The following is a 22,495-nucleotide window of genomic DNA, read 5'->3' on the forward strand; positions in this document are numbered from 1 at the left end:
ACGGTGGGTGTAGGGTGGCTTTCGTTGATTGTATATAAATAGGGCTTAAGTGGTGATAATTGGTTTCGAGATCCTGATTTCACCTTTGGGAACGGGCCGGTTGCATTGCAATCTGTTTGGCTCCCGGTGCGGATCTCATTTTTGGCCTCCCCGCTATTCACCGGCCTTGTTACGCTTGAGCGCGAGTGTAACGAAGCTGGAAGATTGCGGCCACAGTCTTTGATATTTGTGCTACCTTACCATGCAAATAATTTTTTTTTTTTCAAAATTGGCACAAATACAGTAGGTAGGTTTTCAGTGTGACTGATTTATTTAAAAATGAGTAGTGAAAATAAAAAAAGGGCCCCCAAACATCAAACAATAGCCCAAAAACCGAGAGTCAAATTCCGCTACCAAGCCCTGCAATGGTTAGTCAGGCAACATAAGCTGCAATCTGCACTGTAACATATCACCACAGTTTTTACCCATCCTCTTGGATGGGCTTCGAAGGCCGAAGGGCCTGTTCCTGTGCTGTACTTTTCTTTGTTCTTCGTTCTTGACAGTGTGAAATCCTAAGCCTGACATTTCCAAAGCAAACTTATGATCAAGTTATCAAAATATGATAAAAATCACATTCATCTATAGTCAAAATAGAACAAATAGAATCATACTGAATTACATCAAAACTTTTGAAGCCAATAGTTTGATCAAGCAAATGCAAAGCCTCTTTAAACCCAGAGAGCTGCTTCAGAGGGCCAAGCTGCTTCCCGATTATGAAACTCTTTCGAGTTTCACTGTCCAAGCATTTTCCGACGGGAGAGTGAACGGAGAAACAGAGGATAAGGCGATTAAGATGCCCTGTCCAGGATAATTCCTCCATTTCAGAGGCTCGGGAATTCCCAGCATCGTCACCTAGAGAGGGAACACAAGAACATTCAACACATAAAGCTCATTTCTTCCCCGGACTGGACATAACCCATTTTAACACAGTCGACGCAAGTTATTTAATTTCCTAAGGAAAATTTTGTCAGTCTCTCCCCTATTTCATTTTCATTTCATTATTTCCCACAAGAAAATCCAGCATTTGCAATATTCCTTTGAATATTTCTCAGTGCAATATTATAGTGGTTGATGAAGATGACTGATGAAGCCATCCAAGTTTCATTCAGCTTTTGACATCTCTTTCTGGACTTGAGTTTTGATGAATATATAACTAGATACCGAGAGGGATTTAACCAATTGGAAACCAAGTCCCACAGCGAGCGCATTTAGCTATGTGTTTTCCGGCGCTCACAGCGCCCAGAAACACAATGCTATAAAATGACACCCGGGTTAAATCCGGGGCCTCAGTGGGCTGAGATCACACATATCCCTGTATTGTGCACTGAGGAGCTCTGCTCACCGGAACTTCTCAGTGTAGCGAGACATCTGGAGCCCTGAAGCAATGCCTAACACCACCCCCCCCTCCCACCCACCCCCACCCCCTCCCCCTCACCCCCTCACTCCCCCACAACACCCACGCTAGGCCACCGTGCAAAACAATGACATCTTGACACCCTGACAGTTCCACTGCCAGCTGGCATACACATGGCACTGCCGGGGTGCCCAGGTTGCACCGCAGTGCCAGGGTACCACCCTTCCCAAAAGGGCATGCATCTGGGGGCCTGCAATCCCTAGGAGACCCCGAGTGCTGTTCTGTCTGGTCCCTGTTTGTGGAGGCAGGACTGAACGGCATTCACCCAGAGGTCTCCGAGGCAAGGGGATAGATCCCAACTCCTCAGGTACCTCGGGAAACTGCACATTAAAGTGAGACTAGCTGTCTTTAATATACAGAATTTCCAAAAAGTGATCGCGCCCTCAACGGGCGGTATTTACAAGGACAAGGAAGTGGCAGAATGACTAAATCATTACTTTGCAATTACTGGTCCAATCCAAGGAAGGAATGTTGGGGGAAGGGGAGGAGGACAGAAGAGAAAGAGATATTGGAGTGTAAAACGAGTGTGGAGCGATTTCAGGCTGGAGCACCCTCAGTAATGCAATTTCTTATTATGTAAATTTCTAAAAGTAAAATACTAATTATTATAAGCATTTATAATAAATATGCAAATTCCAAAAGACATTCAGCACTCAATAGAATTAACAGAACAGTAGACATCTGGGGACAGCAGCAACTGTGCAGCACGGTGACACAGTGGTTAGCACTGCTGCCTTACAGCTCCAGGGCCCTGGCCTCAGGTGACTGTCTGTGTGAAGTTTGCTATTTCTCCCCATGTCTGCGTGGGTTTCCTCAGGGTGCTCCGGTTTCCCTCCACAGTCCAAAGATGTGCATGATGTGGAGATGCCGGCGTTGGACTGGGGTGAGCACAGTAAGAAGTCTTACAACACCAGGTTAAAGTCCAACAGGTTTGTTTCAAACACGAGCTTTCGGAGCACTACTCCTTCCTGAGGTGTGCAGGTTAGGTGGATTGGCCCCGCTAAATTGCCCCTTCGTGTTCAAAAGGTTAGTTTGGTTTACTCGGTTACAGGGATAGGGTGGAAGCCTGGGTTACTCTTTACAAAGGCCGGTGCAGACTTGATGGGCCAAAGGGTCTCCTTCTGCACTGTAAATTCTATGATTCTATGAATTGGTATTTATACGGCACATTTAATGTCAAACAAAGGTCCAAAAATGCTTCATTAGGAGCGGTAGAAAACAAAATCTCATTAAGCCACATTATATTACGGTAGATGATGAAAAGCTTGGTTAAAGAGATAAGTTTTTAAGGAGCATCTTAAGGAGGAAAGAGAGGTCAATTAGGGAGGGAACACCATAGTTTAGGTCCTTGCCGCTCGAGACACAGCAAGTGATGGAAGAATTAACACTGGGGATATTCCAAAAGCTAGAAGTGCCGATATCTAAAGAGGGCTGTGAAGTGGGAGGAGATGGATGAATTTGAAAACAAAAGTTGCAGTGTCGCTTAATGTTCAAAGTTGTGATGTGGATCAGCGAGCAAAGTGGGAGATGCGTGAAGAGAACTTGGTGCAAACTCGGTGAGAAGAGTCTTGGATGATATCTAGTTTGTGGAAGGTAGAATTTGAGAATAAGGGATATTTTGAATGGCAAGAGAGGAACATAGACAAAGATTAGAATGTAAAAGTGAGACATAGGAATAGACGAGGTTAAGTAGAGCATGTAAAAATCAAAAATAATGGATTAAACAAGACAAAAAGAAACAAAGAAAGATAAAATGAAGAATGAATATAAGCTTTTTTTCTATTCAACCATAGGACAATAATTGCAGAACCAGAGTAACGTCTTTGCATAGTTAGCAACTTTCTTGATAACTACAAAATCAATACTGGAGTTTCACAGTCTGCATAGGATTAACAGCGATGTTGGATAAATTTGTATGTGCACCTCCTCCCGAGGTTCCAGAGCAGACAACTGTGAACAGGTCAGATAAAGGCAAAGAAACAGTAACAGCAGGAAATAAATTCTAGGCACTTACTTTGGTGTCTGGTGAGCTCTTTGGAGATTGCAGGTTTAGGATATTATCAGTGGGCCACTTGGTGAACACTGCATAAACTGAGGATCCCTTACTAGTGTACCTGGAAGAAAAGACCCATCACACAGGTAAACACTAAATTAAAAGCAAAGGCTTGTGGGAAATGTGATTGAAAATTATTCATTGTTCAGCATAATCTCTACTGGATTTAGGATTTAGATCCCCATCGTACATGAACACATGAAGAACATGGGTGTTGAAATTCTATAAACTACGTCTGCATTTAGACACTGGGTGCTAGGAAGTGACATTACCTTCACAAAATGTTTATCAATTGCACGCAGCTACAGTAACTACAGAATTCATTACTGTCCTTAAGGCATTTTCAATGTTCAGAAAATAAGCCACGGCTATAATTTTGTTGGTCCACGCAGGAATTCCTATTGGAAAATTCCCTTCAAAAGAACCGATAATTTGGAAACAGGTAGCATCACAGACTAGCGTTACAGACTTTTGACGGTTGTGGCAAGGCCGAAACATCATAACGGGCTACAAAGCGAAGCCGAACAGTATCTCCAGCAGCAGAGCACCCCTCCCCGATTAACTCAATGCATTCTATACTCGGTTTGAGCAGAAAACCAATGATCCGCTGTCAAGCGCCCCAGCAGCCCATAACACATCCATACCCACCGTCACAGCTTCCAAAGTCAGATCTGCCTTCCTGAAAGTGAACCCGTGGAAGGCGCCTGGCCCAGACGGGATCCCTGGTCGTGCACTCAAACCCTGTGCGGACCAGCTGGCAGAGGTATTCGCGGACATCTTTAACCTGTCCCTACTCCACTCCCCACCAGCTTCAAGATGACCACCATCATACCGCTGCCAAAGAAGAACCAGGCAACGTGCCTCAATGACTACCATCCGGTGGCCTTGACATTAGTCGCAATGATGTTCTTCGAGAGTTGGTCATGAAGTGCATCACCTCCTACTCCCAGAACGCCTTGATCCACTGCAATTCGCATACCGCCGCAACTGGTCCACAGCAGTCGACACCTCCCTGGCCCTACACCCATCCCTAGAGCTTCTCAACAACAAGGACTCCTACATCAGACTCCTACTTATTGACTACAGCTCCGCCTTCAACACCATAATCCCAGCCAAGCTCATATCAAAGCTCCAAAACCTAGGACTTCGCTCCTCACTCTGCAACTGGATCCTCAACTTTCTGACCAACAGACCACAATCAGTAAGAATGAACAACAACACCTCCTCCACAATAGTCCTCAATAGCAGGGCCCCGCAAGGCTGCTACTATACTCCCTGTACACACACGACAGGCTAGCAAAACTTGGTTCGAACTCCATATGCACGTTGGCTGACGATACGACCATAGTGGGCCGGATCTCGAATAATGACGAGTCAGAATACAGGAAGGAGATAGAGAACCTGGTGGAGTGGTGCAGCGACGACAATCTCTCCCTCAATGCCAGAAAAACTAAAGAGCTGGTCTTTGACTTCAGGAAGCAAAGTACTGCACACACCCCTGTCAGCATCAATGGGGCAGAGGTGGAGATGGTTAGCAGTTTCAAATTCCTTTGGGTACACAGCACCAAAAATCTGTCCTGGTCCACCCACGTCGATTCTACCACCAAGAAAGCACAACAGCGCCTATACTGCCTCAGGAAACGAAGGAAATACGGCATGTCCACATTAACTCTTACAGATGCACCTAGAAAGCATCCTATCGGGCTGCATCACAGCTGGTATGGCAACTGCTCGGCCCAGGACCACAAGAAACTTCAGGGAGTCGTGAACACTGCCCAGTCCATCACACGAACCTGCCTCCCAGCCATTGACTCCATCTACACCTCCCGCTGCCTGGGGAAAGCGGGCAGCATAATCAAAGACCCCTCCCACCCAGCTTTCTCACTCTTCCAACTTTTTCCATCGGGCAGGAGATACAAAAGTCTCAGAACACACACAAACAGACTCAAAAACAGCTTCTTCCCTGCTGTTACCAGACTCCTAAATGATCCTCTTATGGACTGACCTCATTAACACTACACCCCTGTATGTTTCACCCAATGCCGGTGTTATCTAGTTACATTGTGTACCTTGTGTTGCCCTATTATGTATTTTCTTTTATTTCCTTTTCTTTTCATGTACTTAATGATCTGTTGAGCTGCTCGCAGAAAAATACTTTTCACTGTACCTTGGTACACTTGACAATAAACAAAATCCAATCCAATCTATCACAGAACCTGCTAAAGATACAGCAATTGTATGAAAAACTGCATGTGGGCTCTCTTGCTGGCTGTTTAGTAACTATATTGTGTGATGTGAAAGCCCACAAGACCATTAAAATCCAAATATTGATATTCAATTGCTATACTAAGCCACAGTATTAGAACTGAATTTCATTTTGATATTGACAAAGTTTTTTCCCCCACTTACAAGGTGGTCATCACTGGCTAGGTCAGTATTTATTTCCCAACCCTATTTGCCCTTGAGAAGGTGGTGGTGGCTGAGGGCAGCACGGAGGCACAATGGGTATCACTGCTGCCTCACGGCGCCAAGGTTCCAGGTTCGATTCCGGCTCTGGGTCACTGTGCCGCGTGGAGTTTGCACATTCTCCCCGTGCTTGTGTGGGTTTCGCCCCCACAACACAAAGATGTGTAGGGTGGGTGGATTTAACACACTAAATTGCCGCTTAATTGGGAAAAATGAATTGGGTACTCTAAATTTATACATTAAAAAAAGAGAAGGTGGTGGTGAGTTGTCTTCTTGAACTGCTGCAGTTCCTGTTGTGTTCGCAACACCCATGGTGCTGGTTTGGGGGATGGATGGGGCTGTGAAAATGTCTTTTTCCAATATTTGTTGTTTTTTGCTTTTGTTGACCATGGTTCTTGTCCTTGGTTCAAACCCCTCCATCTGAACCTACCACAATGATCAGAGGCAGCTACATCCCTCCCCCACTCTGAAATCACCCCGTTTCCCCACACTCTCCATTCCATCATTGATAACTGCTCCTTCAATCACTGTGCACCTGGCCTCTAGAGCACCCAGCCCTCTGACCTCTCACAGCCTCTCTTTCCCCTCCTTCTGCTTAGTATATCCTCTTGGTCCATCACCATCCCTGAATATCAGCAGTATCAAAGTCGTTCTATGTTTCGAGCTTTGTTTTCAAGCAGGACGTTCAACTAAACGGAACAATGAAGAATGGGGCAATAAAGTGAAGAGAAACAGCTGTACTATATTTAACCCTGATAGACTTGACTTTACCAGATGTTCGTAGAGTTCTCCTTCTGAACTCGCCATGGTTTTGATGCGTATATTGCTTCACCATTAACATTTAACCATTGTCCCATGGCCTCCAATCTTTCTTGGAAAATGACAGGGATCGTGCCTTCTTTGGTTGGACCAATATCAAGCAGCAAGTTGCCTCCAAAAGACACAGCATCCATCAAATTCTACCAAAGGAAGAAAAGTCAATGAGATAAACTACTGTCCATATTGTCTGTGGTCCGGTTTTAAATTTTGGCCTCATCACAGTAATTGAACATACATGTTTTTGGCAGTTTTTCAGTACCCAACACAGAGAATTTACTGTCTTACCATTATCTACACCCTTTCATTTTTTACTCTATCCCTAATTTCTTATGATTAACATTGGAAAAATGTTTGCCACATTTTGTTGTCACTGATATAAATCACGTCAAACACAAGTGACCAAAATGCTCTTTTCTCTCCACAAATAAAAAAATAAATAGTTTGACAACATTTTTCCCTCTTTAAATAAACCTGAAATAAATATACAGAATTACTTTTTGCTGTGAATTATTAAAACTCATTAATTTTCACCCCTCTAAGATGTCAGCTCCTAGTACCAGTTGGATTGATAGGAACTTTCAAAAGCCTTTTATGTGTGAGTGGTGATATGGAGCATCATAGAATCATAGTATTTACAGTGCAGAAGGAGGCCAGTCTGCACCAGCCTTTGGAAAGAGCACCCTACTCAAGCCCACACTTCCACCCTATCCCCGTAACCCAGTAAAACCACCTAACCTTTTTTGGACACTCAAAGGCAATTTAGCATGGCCAATCCACCTAGCTAGCTCACCTTTAGGACTGTGGGAGGAAACCAGAGCACCCGGAGGAAACCCACGCAGACACAGGGAGAATGTGCAGACGCCGCACAGTGTCCCAAGCAAGGAATCAAACCTGGGACCCTGGAGCGGTGAAGCAACTGTGCTACCATGCCATGCCAATAGGCTGTTTACTACAGAGGCACCATTGCTGCACCCAACATCCATGCACTTTCAACATAGGATGCTTACATTCCCAAATTCAACACGGTTCAGGCCAATTGTAATATCTCAGCACAGACTTTGTATCAACCTGGGAATCTTCCTGCTCTGAATGGTTCAACAACCTTTAGATGAACTCTGATTCACTTGTCAGCACACAAAGCACGCACCAAGTTCCAAAGCACCTTCACTTGAATTTATCATTCTGGTGCTGTTCACTATTGATTAATTAGGAGTACGTACATGGATAATGGATTGCACATCCATCATGTCATTCAAATGCATGTTTCTGCGATATCCCCATGAGTGTGTGTCGACTGAGGTGCACTTCTCCCATTTGTGGTGTGGCATCTTGGTTGGGCTGTATTTGTCTGCACAGTTGAAGAACCCGCCATGTTTACAGCCACAACCAGCTCCCCAACGGTCATTGGTTACCACAGTATCCTAGCAACAGAAATATAAAGGAACAGATGTTTATATAGTGTATTTCACACCCTTAAGACATCACCAAGCCTTTTATATGCAACACAGTGTGGTCACAGTTGAAATGTAGGAAACATGGCAGATAATTTATGTACAGCAAGTATGAAATGAAATGAAATGAAAATCACTTATTGTCACGAGTAGGCTTCAATGAAGTTACTGTGAAAAGCCCCTCGTCACCACATTCCGGCGCCTGTCCGGGGAGGCTGGTAAGGGAATCGAACCGTGCTGCTGGCCTGCTTGGTCTGCTTTAAAAGCCAGCGATTTAGCTGAGTGAGCTAAACCAGCCCCTGTACAGCAAGATCGCAAAACAGAAATGTGATAATAACCAGATGATCTGGCTTTTTTCTACTTGCATGATGTTGGTTGCAAGATCTAGTTTAACAATTTTGATCATGATGTCTGCCCATTATTACTGGGGGAATTGCAGTTAGGAATGATTCTATTATTCCCACCTACACCTCCTCCAGACACATTTTTTGTTTCTTTACTTCTCCCATTACCATCTCCTTCACTTTGCACCATCATCGCTTTGGAGGTGGGGGTGGGGGGAGGTGGCGGAGAAGGAAGAGAGAGAGAGAGAGGGAGAGGAGTGGGGGGGGGGAAGCAAAGAGGAAGAGGGGAACAAAGAGGAAGAGGGGAATGAAGAGGAGGTTACACAGCACTCCAAAAGAAAGGATGAAGTGGACAAAAAGCAGCCAGCTTTAGTTCTCGATATACGAGGGACACCTTGGAAAAAGGAAAATCAGTGGTTCCTGCTCGCAGTAGGAAGCTATAAAGTGAACATTTCTAACGTGGAGAAAACCCCAAGCTAACACAAAGGGTGTTGTAATACACAATTAGGTGAGTAGAAGTATGGAAGCAAGCGAAAGAAATAGGAAGGGCACGGAGAACTGGAATGCTATTTTAGTGGGATATTTCTATCATCTTAATACAAACTCTGGAAAATTCAAGCAGTTCATAATCCGGTTCACTGAGACAATCACAAGAGACAGTCACCTTATGCTGTGGGTTAAGTGATCTCCATTTATATTGTTAAATATTGGAAATAAGGCATAGATTTAATTTAGTGTTTTGCGTAAGGAAGGATACAACTCCAGCTAGAGTCATGTCAGACTAAAGTGTTTGCAGGGGTCTTGGTTTCAGTTCAGACTGCATTTCAATTTTGCTGAAAGAGTTTATGATGGGAAAAGTAAACAGCTCTCTGCTTTGCGAGAAACAGGACAGCCATATAATGGAGTAATGTGAACAAAAGCAATCTCCAGAGGAACTAAAGGACAGTTTATTCTAAAAACCAGAGAATGGAAAAGAAACTCAGGAATATTTAAGTAAAAAGGAACAAAGAGCAACTGCCATTGGAACAGGGTGCTGTTCATTGAAGTTAAAGTGAGATCTGGGAAAAGAAGAACCAATGAGACTGGCTATAGAAAAGACACATATCTGAAGCAATCGCAAGTTTGTGTCCTTATTTCCAGCCTTTGAAAACAAAGTATTCTGTTGGGGACTGAGGACTTGGAGTTTTTGTGTAGAAGCTTGGATGCATGTGCAACTCAAGACAAAAAAGAATAATGAAAGGAGATTTGGAAAACCTGGAGGTGGAACCTTGCTAGAACAGATGAGAGAAAGCATTGGTGTGGAAGAAGATTTTAATGTGGGTCTTTTTGAGAATGGAATTTGGAAACACATGTCTTGGGGGGGGGGGGGGGGGGGTGGAGTTTGAGGAGAAATCCATGGAACTCATCTATCTGCCACTTGGTTTCAGAGTGCGGTGTTGTCTGATCACTTTATCCTGTTGGGTTACAGGGACTGTATCTTTACTACGAACATCATGGAACAAGATATATTTTGTACCCTGTGTTATCCTTAAAATCTGTGTACATTTGCAAAGATAAGTGGGAGTGAAGGAGTATTATATTGTAGTCAAAATTTTCATGTTTAATAATGTTTTCTTTGTTGTTAAAAGCTAATTAGTAGTCCTGTGACTCTGTTCCTTCACATTTCCTTTTGAAAAGTAAATGTTACGGTCTTTGGAGCCAGGGTTCCATTCTGGGATCTTCCCGTCCAATTATTTTTTTTTCTTTTTTTTTAATAAATTTAGATTATCCAATTATTTTTTCCAATTAAGGGGGCAATTTAGTGTGGCCAATCCACCTACTCTGCACATTTTTAGGTTGTGGGGGGCGAAACCCACGCAGACACGGGGAGAATGTGCAAACTCCACACGGACAGTGACCCAGAGCCGGGGTTGAACCTGGGACCTCAGCGCCGTGAGGCAGATGTGCTAACCACTAGGCCACCATGCTGCCCTTCCCGTCCAATTATAACATCAACTGAGATCGTAACAGTTGGTATTTGTCAATGACCCAGAATTGCAGCATCAACTCAGCAGGCAGAATGTGTTACTTGTCTGCCATAATAACTCTACAAAATGTATAGAAGGTGGAGGTTATACCATCCCTGGGGGTGGGGAGGGAGACAGTGGCCGTGAGCTGCAGTCAGCAACACACAGGGCCAAAAGACAAATACGTAGGGTGTGATCGAATGCCCATGTTGCGTCCCAAAAAGCATCGCGACGCAGCGTGGCCGAAAGAAGCCTGGGGACCCTGTTCCTGGGACCTACCCGGCTCGCCTCGCCTCATGAGATCAAATGCAATCTTGAGAGACGTTGTGATGTGAATCTATCCCATTGTGGGCAGGATCACATTTTGACAAATCTGCATATTACAGCGAGACAACTAGTCTCACTTTAATATGCAGTTTCCCGAGGTACCCTAGGCATTAGGATCTATGCCCTTTGCGTCGGGGAACTCGTGCAAGAGCCGTTCAGTACTGGTCTCCACAAACGGGGACCAGACAGAACAGCACTCGTGTGGGTCTCCCAGGGGATTGGAGGTGCTCTGGTGCATGCCCTCTGGGCAGGGTGGTACACTGGGACTGCTGGTGCCATCTGGGAACCCTGACAGTGGCACTTGGATGCCAGCCTGGCATTGCCAAGGTGCCCAGATGGCATTTTTGTGCTCAGTGGTGATCGAGCCGGGGCGCCCTGTGTGCGTCTTGCAGTGTCCGGGGATCCTCCCATAGTGCATTGGGGTCGCTTTGGGGGTTCCAGAGATCAGGGGCGAAATTCTCCCCTACCCGGAATTCTCCGCACCATTAGGGGCTAGGCCCGCGCCGGAGTGGTTCCCGCTTCGCCGACTGGCGCCAAAACCGGCGCCAACGGCCTTTGGCGCTACGCCGGCCGGCGTCGGGGCTGGCCGAAAGGCCTTTGCCGGCCGGCGTGAGCCTGCGCATGCGCCGGAGCGTTAGCGGCTGCTGACGTCACCACCGGCGAATGCGCGGTGGAGGGGGTCTCTTCCGCCTCCGCCATGGTGGAGGCCGTGGCGGCGGCGGAAGAAAAAGAGTGCCCCCACGGCACAGGCCAGGCCACCGTGGGGGCACCCGCCGGGGTCCGATCGCCCCGCGCCCCCCCCAGGACCTCGGCGGCCCGCTCATGCCGCCAATCCCGCCGGCACAGAGGTGGTTTAAACCACGTTGGCAGGAGAGGCCTGACAGCGGCGGGACTTTGGCCCATCGTGGGCCAGAGAATCGCCACGGGGGGTCCCGCTGACCGGCGGGCATTGATTCCCGCTCCCGCTGATTCCCGGGTGGCGGAGAATTATGGCCACGGCGGGGGTGGGATTTACGGCGGCCTCGGGCGATTCCCCGACCCTGTGGGGGGTCGGAGAATTCCGCCACAGGACGCCATTTTGATCTCTCGCTACACTGAGGAGTTCCGGCGAGTGGAGCTCCTCAGTGCACAAAATGGGGCTATTTGCAGCCGAAGTCGTACGTTCACCACTGAGGCCCCCTATCTAACCGGGTACAGATTTATAGCATTGTGTTTCTGGGCGCTGCAAGTGCCAGGAAACATGAGGCTAAACGTACTCACTATGGGACTTTGTTCCAGTTAGTTAACTCCCGTCCCTAATTTTAACCCAGCTAAATTCAATGAAATGAGGGAACAAATAAAGCATGTAGATAGTGGGAGGAAGGGCCGTTGTTCCAAATAGGTTAACAAATTAAAAGTGAGTTAATTATAATCCTCCGTAATGATCTTGTGAATAGTGTTAAGAAGAACCTTGACAGGGCTATCGTTGTAAAGCCAAGCCAAAAATCCAGTTGAATTCCAGTACGTATCTGGTGCTTCCCAGTCTCCATCTGACCAGATTATATCTGGTTTATACCTATCGGGGAACAAAAAAAAAAAAAATCAAAATTCACGTGTTAGGAAATAGAGACGATTTTAAGCAAGTTATATTTAGGGGCAGCACGGTAGCATGGTGGTTAGCATAAATGCTTCACAGCTCCAGGATCCCAAGTTCGATTCCCGGCTGGGTCACTGTCTGTGCGGTGTCTGCACGTCCTCCCCGTGTGTGCGTGGGTTTCCTCCGGGTGCTCCGGTTTCCTCCCACAGTCCAAAGATGTGCGGATTAGGTGGATTGGCCATGATAAATTGCCCGTAGTGTCCTAAAAAAAAAAGTAAGGTTATGGGGGGGGGGGGGGGGGGGGGGGGTTGTTGGGTTACGGGTGGATACGTGGGTTTGAGTAGGGTGATCATTGCTCGGCACAACATTGAGGGCCGAAGGGCCTGTTCTGTGCTGTACTGTTCTATGTTCTATATTGGTGTTGCGGGGTTAAACTTAAAGCTATATCTTATACCAAAGTTTAATTTTTAATTCACTATTTGTGTAAAAAAAAGGGAGCCTGACTTTTGGTGTCAAGTTATTATAATAGTAATAATAATAATAATAATAATAATAATAATAATGCTTATTGTCACAAGTAGGCTTCAAGGAAGTTACTGTGAAATGCCCCAAGCCGCCACATTCCGGCGCCTGTTGAAGGGCTGCCTAGATGCTCCAGACCTGCTGAGATTTTCCAGCATTTTCTCTTTCATTTCAGAGTACAGCATCCGCAGTAATTTGCTTTCATTTTAGTTGTTTTAGTTGAGTTAGAAGCAGGTGCCAGAAGGAGCTGACTGCAGGAAGTAGATTTCCCAAAAGAACATGAGCAAGTTCCAGAAATGGGACAAAGAGAATGGCCCAAGCTGCCATTCAAATCAAAGAACAAGAACAGGAATCTGAACAAGGTCCCTGTTCAGTGAAATTGAAGTAAGGAGCCTTGGAAAAGGCTCCAAATTAAAGAGAGAAAACTGCGGGGAGCAGAATCAAGAAAAAGTGGGCTTGCAGGATGCCAAAAATAACCTGAGGAGACAGCCAAAGGTCGGTGACACGTTACTGTGGGAGGGTGAAGCAGCAGAATTCTGTTGGCACAGCTGAGTATCTTGGAGGGTGCGTGGAAGGTGAAGCTTGAATGGATGTGATGATTCAGGGGAGAGGAACATCAGAAGGAAAGGTTGAAACCGTGGAGGTTGATCCTTGAAGATGTCCAACTGAAAGCGAAGTTTGGGAGGAAATTACTGGCGAGTTCTTAAAAAGGTGGAGATTGGAAACCCAAGACGGAGCTTCTGTGAAACCAGTTGGCAAACAGTGAGACAAGCATCTGGGGGTGTAATGAGAAATCCCAACAATTTACTTTAGGTGGCATCATTCACTTGGTTACAGAGTGTGGTGTGTCTGGTCACAGATCATCTATTGGTTTACATAAACTGTATTTCTGTGAACATTAGAGTACAAGTTAGACTTTGTAACTTATGTTGTCCTTATGAATCTGTAAGGGTATAGTTTAGGTGAAGGAGTATTGTAATATGGTTAATCTTTCCTTGTTCATTACCAAACCTGTCGTTCTTATGCCATCATTGGATTTTTTTGTTATGGGGGTGGGGGGGACGATTCTGGAATATGGCCTGATAAATATGTTTATTTATTACAGCGAGGTAAATGCGGCCCATTGCTGATGGGGGAGGGGGCAATTGCTTCCTGGTGTGACGTCGTCATGAAATGCAACTTTGGCCTTCTTGCAGAATTTTCCACTCCTGTCATCCAACCCACCGGAGTGACTAGGAGTGGAAAATCGGAGCCACTATGATTCAATAATGAGGTGAGCTCACACACAATATTGTAGAAGTGCATCTTCCATTACCTCATAACCAAATCATACAGCTCTGGTAACGTTTTCTCCACAACAAATTTCTGTGTCTTGAAATGGTTCTTTTTGTCATACAAGTAGAGAGGATGAAACCACTCAAAGAGGGAATGATACACTCCATAAGTTAAATTCCTGTTGCAACAGAAGAACATGTTTGATATATTAAATTTCAAAATGGACCATTCACTTTCAAAAAATTAAGATATTAGAAATAAAACACCAAATAAGGCAAGATAAAAGTGAAACAACTATTGTAGGTGTAAATAACCTCAGGTGCAAAATTCTTATTCTTTTTACAAGATAGGTAAGGCACTTCATGAAGAAAAGCTGCAGGTCACAGAGCATTTGAGAATACAAAAGATTGCAACAAATAAAGGTGCAAAACAACAAAAGATGCAGCAATGAGTGAATGAATGCCTCAAATGCAGTGGCCGAGACTATTGAGGTAGGAGGTAAACGTTGAGAAGGATAGAATGGGCATTTTATGGGACTTGCCACTATTCATCTGCAGCAGTGCATTTCAATAGCTCACAAAATAATCCTCATTCGTTGAGAATAGAAACCTCAGCTAAATGTTAACAGTTTCTCTTAACACAGCCTTCTATTTTTCCCATAACTAAAATGATAAGCATTTGTTTTGGCATACATTTGCCACCTGAAGTTTCAAAAGCTGAAAAACAGAAATGTTACAGCTTTTGGCAATCTTTATCAGAAAGTGTCACCTCAATTCGCAACATCATTTCAGGCAGCAGGGTAGCATGGTGGTTAGCATAAATGCTTCACAGCTCCAGGGTCCCAGGTTCGATTCCCGGCTGGGTCACTGTCTGTGTGGAGTCTGCACGTCCTCCCCCTGTGTGCGTGGGTTTCCTCCGGGTGCTCCGGTTTCCTCCCACAGTCCAAAGATGTGCGGGTTAGGTGGATTGGCCATGCTAAATTGCCCGTAGTGTCCTAATAAAAGTAAGGTTGGGGGGGTGGGGTTGTTGGGTTACAGGTATAGGGTGGATACGTGGGTTTGAGTAGGGTGATCATGGCTCGGCACAACATTGAGGGCCGAAGGGCCTGTTCTGTGCTGTACTGTTCTATGTTCTATCATTATGGGATATTCCTGTTGAATTTAGAAAATGTCACAGGAAATAAAATAATGCTTAGATACATTGCTTTAACTTTATTTAACATTTCTGTAAATACAAGTGATAAAAACAAAATCACATCATCACAAAACTTGCTTTCGGACAATTGAATAGTTGGAGGGATTCTCTACACTGGAAAGTTTATGTAAATTGGGTATTATTCCCAATGCGTTTCCGGGTCGGAATTGATTATTGAACAAATCCTGACTTGACTCATAATGGCACATTTTGGTACCACTCTATCTGTATTCTGTGGGCTTAACGTGGGTTTTAGTTGTCAATATGCATCAATGTGATTGTAAATACATTGCAATTTCCCCAAATACATAGAATTAAAGACAAACCGTTTTCGAACTGCTTTTCCCAGGTCACCCACCAAATCTCGATGAGGACCCGTGTCAATGGAGTTCCAGTTCCATGAAACAGATGATCCCCAGTTTGTGAATCCTTCATGGTGTTTGGCTGTCAGAACCACATACCTGAAATCACAAACCACAAGAAAGCCGTTTGAGAATCCATACCACTGTCCCCAACACTTCTGGATATTCTAGATCATTTCAAAGAAAGGTCAGCTCGATAAGAAGCAAAAGATCCAAACAAAAGCTACTGCATTTGCTCTTCCATTGAGATTTTCTGAAGTGGCTTTTGGCAAGTATTGCAAAGCTTTTCTTCTTACCAATAAGCCTCCTTGTGACAATAATAAAGATTATTAGTATATTTTTTCTCAGTGCGCACAAGTGACTATAGAAAATAGAAGCTAGAAGCCGGAGGAGGTCATTCGGCCCTTCAAGCCTGCTCTATCATTCAATATGATCATGGCAAATCTGTATCTCAATGACGTGCTCCGTACTCTCCTCACCCCTTGACACCTTTCTCTATTTCCTACTTAAACAAATTCAGATATTGGCCTCCACAGTCTTCTCTGTAAGACAATTCCACACGTTTACCACCTCTGAGTGAAAACGTTTTTCCTCAACTCAGTCTTAAATGGCTTCCCTCATATCCTTAGATAGTGACCCCTTGTTCTAGCCAGATGGAACATCACCTGTCTGGTCCCATCAGAATGTGATACCTGTTAATGAGATCCCCTCTCATTCTTTTAAGCACCCTAGTCGGCCTAATCTCTAATCATATCCGGTCATCCCAGAAATCAGTCTGGTAAAACTAAGTTCTGCTCCCGCTTTTAAACAAATTATTCATGGGATGTGGGTGTCATGTCGTTTGCTGGGCATTTATTACCCATCCCTCATTGCCTTTGAACCGAGTGGCTTGCTGGGCCATTTTTTACTCTTCAATGTACTGAGGCTGTACCAGAAGCCACAGAATTCTCTTGAAGCAAACAACGCTTATTTAGAAGTATTTGGGGACAGGGCAGCACAGTAGAGCAGTGGTTAGCACTGCTGCCTCATGGCACTGAAGACCTGCATTCAATCCTTGCCCCAGATCACTGTCCGTGTGGAGTTTCCACATTCTCCCTGTGTCTGCATGGGTCTCACCCCCACAACCCAAAGATGTGCAGGGTAGGTGGATTGGTCACACTAAATTGCCCCAAACGTTTTTTTAAAAAGTATATGGGGACAGCTCCCCTCGCTGTGATGCAGGTTACCACAGCTGACGGATTCTTCCCAGAAGAAACTAACACTGATTGAGATTTAGCAGAGTACGAAGAACAAAAGGAGAACTAAAAATAAAAGGGGAGCATCCACCTCCATATAATGGACCCAATACTCCCCTCCCTCAGTATGGATAGCCTCAACAAACAGCAGTGAAAGCACAGTGCAACAGGACCCAGATAAGGAACATCGTAACAGTGCCTTTGACTACCGCAGATTATTATATTATTACTTGAGTTATTCATCCCTAAGAAAAATAGTGGAAAAGTAGGTTTTTGATAGAAAATTAATGAGCTGCAAGAAGCACATGCCATAATTCAAGCAAAAGTGGGTCAGGGGTCCTGGGATAATACTGTGCTAAAATGGTTGCCCAATCTGTAAATGAAATACAGGCTTGTAAACGGTAGCAGTGGTTAGCACTGTTGCTTTACAGCACCAGGGACCTGGGCTCGTTTCCCGGCTTAGGTCACTGTCTAAAGTTTTTAAAAAATAAATTCAGAATACCCAATTAATTTTTTTTTCAATTAAGGGGCAATTTAGTGTGGAAAATCTACCGAGCCAACACATCTTTTGGGTTGTGGGGGCGAAACCCACGCAAACACGGGGAGAATGTGCAAACTCCACACAGTGACCCAGAGCCGGGATCGAACCTGGGACTTCGGCGCCGTGAGGCCGCAGTGCTAACCACTGTGCCACGTGCTGCCCCTCAAGTTTCCTTTGAAGAAGAAATTGAAATAAACATTAATTGAATCTTTCTGCCCAACAACGCTGTTTAAATATGGGACGATTCTGAGATGTGAAAAGTGTGCTGTAATTTAGCACGTTAGTTTTAAAAATAATAATATCATTTAAGATACAGAACAAGCAATCAAAACATGTTACTGTCTCGAAGCAAATAAAAATGTTTTATTTCTGTTTGACAATATTTTATTGGACTGCAAAATTTCTCCAGGACTTGTGACTGGGATAGGATGGTAACTCGTGGGATCCATCAAATTAGATAGAATTAATGAATTAATTGAGGGTAGACGATAGAGACAGGAAATCAAAACCACAAATGGGAATTGGGATAGTGGGTGCTATTCAATAGAATATTTCAATCTGTCATTGGTGCACATTATAGCAAAAGCAATTCAGGAACCAGGGTAGCCACACGCAAACAGAGCACCAGATTTACACCCTTTGAGTTGTGCAATTGCCTGAAGGAGGAATTTCCGGAGGGATCAATGTAAGGTCCCTCGGATCTGAGAATATGTGAGCGAATGAACCAAGCAACGACACATGATCAGGAAGGAAGTCAGGGACCAATAGGCAATTCGGATTTGGAGCGAGATCAGTAATTTGAAAAATCAAAAAGGTACCCCAAGTCGGCGAGAGTGTAGCCGTCTCCAACCGTGGTGGCACAAGTCATACAAGGTAATTATGACAATTCGTTGCAGCTACCAAGTTGAATAGTTATTCCTCTTGGGTAGCCACAGAAGTTGGAAAGGGCTACAATATGGGGCTTATGGGACAGAATATACTTTAACTACTTTAGATTTACAAGAGGTGAGGAGCTTCTGCAGACGCCTAACCAAATTGCCAAAGGGATAATCATGTGAGCTAAATCGCAGGCAAAGTGATACTCCGCCCATTAAATCTCGGGAAAGGTTAAGTCCGACATTAAAAACCGACGGGGAGGAACCAATTACTTCCCTATAAATCAAACTTCCTCAATATACATCAAGACTGACACAAGCAAGTGGTTACCCGTCACTGTGAGGTTCATGCAGACTAAGCAACTTTATAATGGCAGTCCCACAAGAAAATCACGCCAATGGTATTGTTAAAGAAATGAATTACTGGGTGTAGAATTGGGAGGCTGGGTCTGCCGAACTGGGTCAAGATGATACCTGACCCACCAAGGAGGCTTGACTTATGGCAGTACGGGAGATTGCTGCACAGAATCAGAACATTATATTGTGTGTATGCGGAACCCTTGAGCCCCGAAAGAATTATAGCATTTACATCCTGCCATTGTTGGGGACATTTAAAGCTGTACAGGCAGGAACTACTTCAGTGGTGTGAAAGGGAAATCATCTTTGGGGACCTGATCAGCATTAGTAATCATAACTTTTGTTTTCAAGTAATGGATTCTCTAACTGTGGGTGAGTTCCATCTGCTGGGGAAAACCTCGGGGTTGTTTGGCACTGGGTGAGACGGCTCATTGTTTATGGATGAAACCCCCAGAAAAGGTAGCTAGGTAAGCTCCTAAAATCGCTCTAAAATGTCATCTCTGAAGAGTACGCCCACAATGGGCATATAGAAGTGAACCTAGCCATCTAATCTACCACTGGGGTAAGGCAATCTGGGATTGATCACTGGTGGGATATCTTTATGCCAGGATCCGAAGGTAATCGGCTGACCAACTGGTTGGAGATTTTTTACAATAGGGGTGACCATAGGCACAGGCTTAATGCTTTTATGGATAACCGTGATGTGTTGTCTCCAAATGAAAAGCTGCCAAATTCACTCCCCTAATTGCGCCCCAATAAATACTGATGGCGCCTCGCAAACAGGAAACAGGGGGAAAAGATGGAAGCTGATTTTTACAGCAGGATCGTTTAGGAAGACTGACTATTTTCAACACCAACTTGGCCAGTTTGGGTAAACCCAAGGGCCAAAATTGAGGACTGAAGGGGTTAAAGTCATTCCAGCCAGCAGGAACACACGGAACAATCGACAAGGAGGAATGTTGATACAACACCAGACTCCATAGTTAGCTGATATTTAGTCAGGAACTCACAGTTGTATCCTGTTACACAAGGAACAATGGACCCCCTGTCTCCATAATTAACTGATAACAGGTCAGGGATTAACTTTGTTGTAATTAAGTATTGATTATTTCAGAATGATTTGTATATCTAAATTACCTGTAATTGAGTTTAACAATATGATATCCCTTGTATTCCTTTGTTCGGGAAACCTGTGAGTCACATGATGGTGACAGGCTACAGCTTGGATAATGATCTTGAATCAGTGTGTTGTCTGGTTACTGTTGGGGCATGAAACACATGGTAGCTGGATAGGTGTGATGTTCCTTCACAGCTATGGAGGTTCAGTGATTGTCTATGTTCAAGAGTGAGATCAATAATTGTTCAAAGGGCTGAATGGCCTACTCCTGCTACTATGTTTATGTTCTTGTAAAAATAATGGACACATGCAATGGATTACAAATAAAAATACTCTTCACTCCACAAGGCTGCATGGTGGCGCAGTGGTTAACACTGCTCCCTCATGGCACCGAGGACCCGCGTTCGATCCTGACCCGGGTCACTGTCCGTGTGGTGTTTGCACATTCTCCCCATGTCTGTGTGGGTCTTACCCCACAACCCAAAAAAATGTGTCTGGTAGGTGGATTGTCATGCTTAATTGCCCCTTATTGGAAACAAAGAATTGGGTACTCTAATTTATATTTTTGAAAACTTGACAATAGATTCAGATACAATAATCTTCGGTTCCATCGAAGTACTTTCCTGTACCTCACACTTCCACCACCAATACATTATACTCTTGAATCCAATAATGATACGCCAAAGATGTGGTTTGGATAAATGCTGGAAAATCTCAGCAAGTCTGGCAGCATCTGTAGGGAGAGAAAAGAGCTAACGTTTTGCGTCCGATGACTCTTTGTCAAAGCTTTGACAAAGAGTCATTGGACTCTAAACGTCAGCTCTTTTCTCTCCCTACAGATGCTGCCAGACTTGCTGAGATTTTCCAGCATTTTCCCTTTTGTTTCAGATTCCAGCATCCACAGTAATTTGCTTTTTTCCAAAGATGTGGTTAGGTTATTTGGACGTGCTAAATGATCCCTTGGTGCCCAAAGATGTGCAGGTTACGTGGGGTTCTTGGGAGAGGGCCTGGCAAGGGTGCTCTTTCAGAGGGTCAGTGCAGACTCGATCGGCCAAATGGCCTCCCAGCGCACTTTAGGAGTTCTATGTCAATGAGAACCGACCAGAGGATTTCAATTCCGAATTAAATTTGTTTTGGGACCAGGGATCAGAAGTGCTCACTGATTTCTGCCAGAACGGCTTTTCTGTTTTCAACATTTTCTGCTTACAATTCAAATTTCCAGTTTTCACTTCTATCACCACTGTGATCCAAATCTGAAGAAACAATTCATGGAATGTGCTTCAGTATTCACACGGAGGACTACCAGGGAGGGGAAGCTGACAGGAAAGGATCAAAGATAATCAACCGCAGGGGTAATATCTCCCGGTCTGGATAAAGTGATCATGTGGCTGCAGTGTGAAGTGTCATGTGATCCGGGTGTCATGTGATCAAACCTCAAGAAAACCCCACAAACTAATTTGGCAGCCCTGTTGAAAGCGGCATTAAAATGTCACACCCAGAACAATTAAAATATTGACAGTATGTCGAGCATCACAGTCAATAAAGTAACAAACATCTTTTTGATATAAATTTGTGACAAATTTTGATGTCTGTCGGCTCTTTTTACAACACCGCTCAGTAAATATTAACTTTCGCCTCGACTTATTCATAACATTTCCCGGGTTTGGGGGAAGTTCTGCATCTTGTACCTGGCTCCGGATCTCCGGAACACCTCTGCCCACTGGTCCGGATCGAAGAACTCTGCGGTAAATTGTGGGCCGAACTGGCTGTACGTGAACCCCGCTGGGTAGTTCTTTTTCATAAAGTCCACATATTTGAGTTGATGCGCGGCTCTCCAGTTCCACCAGAACCACTCGCTGCCGAAGCTGGGCACGGAAAAGACTCCCCAGTGAATGAAAATTCCAAATTTCCCCTCGTCGTACCAGGAGGGCAGGGGTCTGCTGTCCAGACTCTTCCAGTCCGGCTGGTAACGGCGATCCGGAGCAACCCCGGGCCATAAAATCCCAGTTACACAAATACAGCTGACAAAACTCTTCCACCCCATGATCGGCAACTTGTGTTAGTTTATGCGGAAATGTCACCCGGCTTATTTCCTTCTTAAGGCTACCCTTGTTCCAGAAAATGTTTCCTCTTTTAATGAGTAGAATTTCCTTTGTTTTTTTGCAAATTCCTCGTGTAACAGCCATCCCCATAGTCGCAAGTATTCTGACGGCGATTGTTATCGTCGTTGAATATTTGTAACGAATTATGATCGTCCGACGTAAATTAGCCTTAAAGTGGTAATGCCATCCTCTGAAAGGGGAAATCTCACATTCTCAACATAAATGATATCACTGTTAAGTAACACGCTGCAGATTTCAGCGTGATGTAAATAATTATGTTGTGTGCTTCATAAACCCACAATCCCCATTTTATTAGAAACTTCACCCTGCTCCGGAGACATTTCCCCCCTTACTACCGATCATTCTTCCATTTCAGTCCCAGCACCGAGGGCTTTCGACTTGTGATTTCTACTGATGCCA

At 44.6% G+C, this 22,495-nt stretch overlaps 1 protein-coding gene across 1 annotated transcript; it reads right to left on the reverse strand.

Annotated features, from left to right (window-relative positions):
* Positions 1–287: 287 nt before the first annotated feature.
* LOC119967771 (tissue alpha-L-fucosidase-like) lies at positions 288–22,150 on the reverse strand. Its single transcript, XM_038800732.1, has 8 exons — positions 21,662–22,150; positions 15,813–15,947; positions 14,333–14,470; positions 12,369–12,474; positions 8,012–8,212; positions 6,744–6,931; positions 3,468–3,567; positions 288–891 (listed from the first exon to the last, which is right to left on the reverse strand). Exons 1-8 carry the CDS (start codon positions 22,015–22,017, stop codon positions 751–753), a joined length of 1,365 nt encoding a protein of 454 aa, XP_038656660.1. The 5' UTR covers positions 22,018–22,150; the 3' UTR covers positions 288–750.
* Between the last annotated feature and the right edge of the window lie 345 nt (positions 22,151–22,495).

The sequence above is a fragment of the Scyliorhinus canicula genome, chromosome 1 (assembly GCF_902713615.1).
Source record: "Scyliorhinus canicula chromosome 1, sScyCan1.1, whole genome shotgun sequence".
Taxonomy (NCBI): Eukaryota; Metazoa; Chordata; class Chondrichthyes; order Carcharhiniformes; family Scyliorhinidae; genus Scyliorhinus; species Scyliorhinus canicula.

Bases quoted from the DNA above. Each gene is read 5' to 3' on its own strand.
- LOC119967771 (XM_038800732.1), bottom strand. From the start codon at position 22,017: ATGGGGTGGAAGAGTTTTGTCAGCTGTATTTGTGTAACTGGGATTTTA. The intron at 12,475-14,332 runs GTAATGGAAGAT...GTTCCCCGATAG, and splicing joins CTGTATGATTTGGTTATGAG to GTATAAACCAGATATAATCT. The intron at 6,932-8,011 runs GTACGTACTCCT...TTCCTTTGGTAG, and splicing joins ATGTGCAATCCATTATCCAT to AATTTGATGGATGCTGTGTC.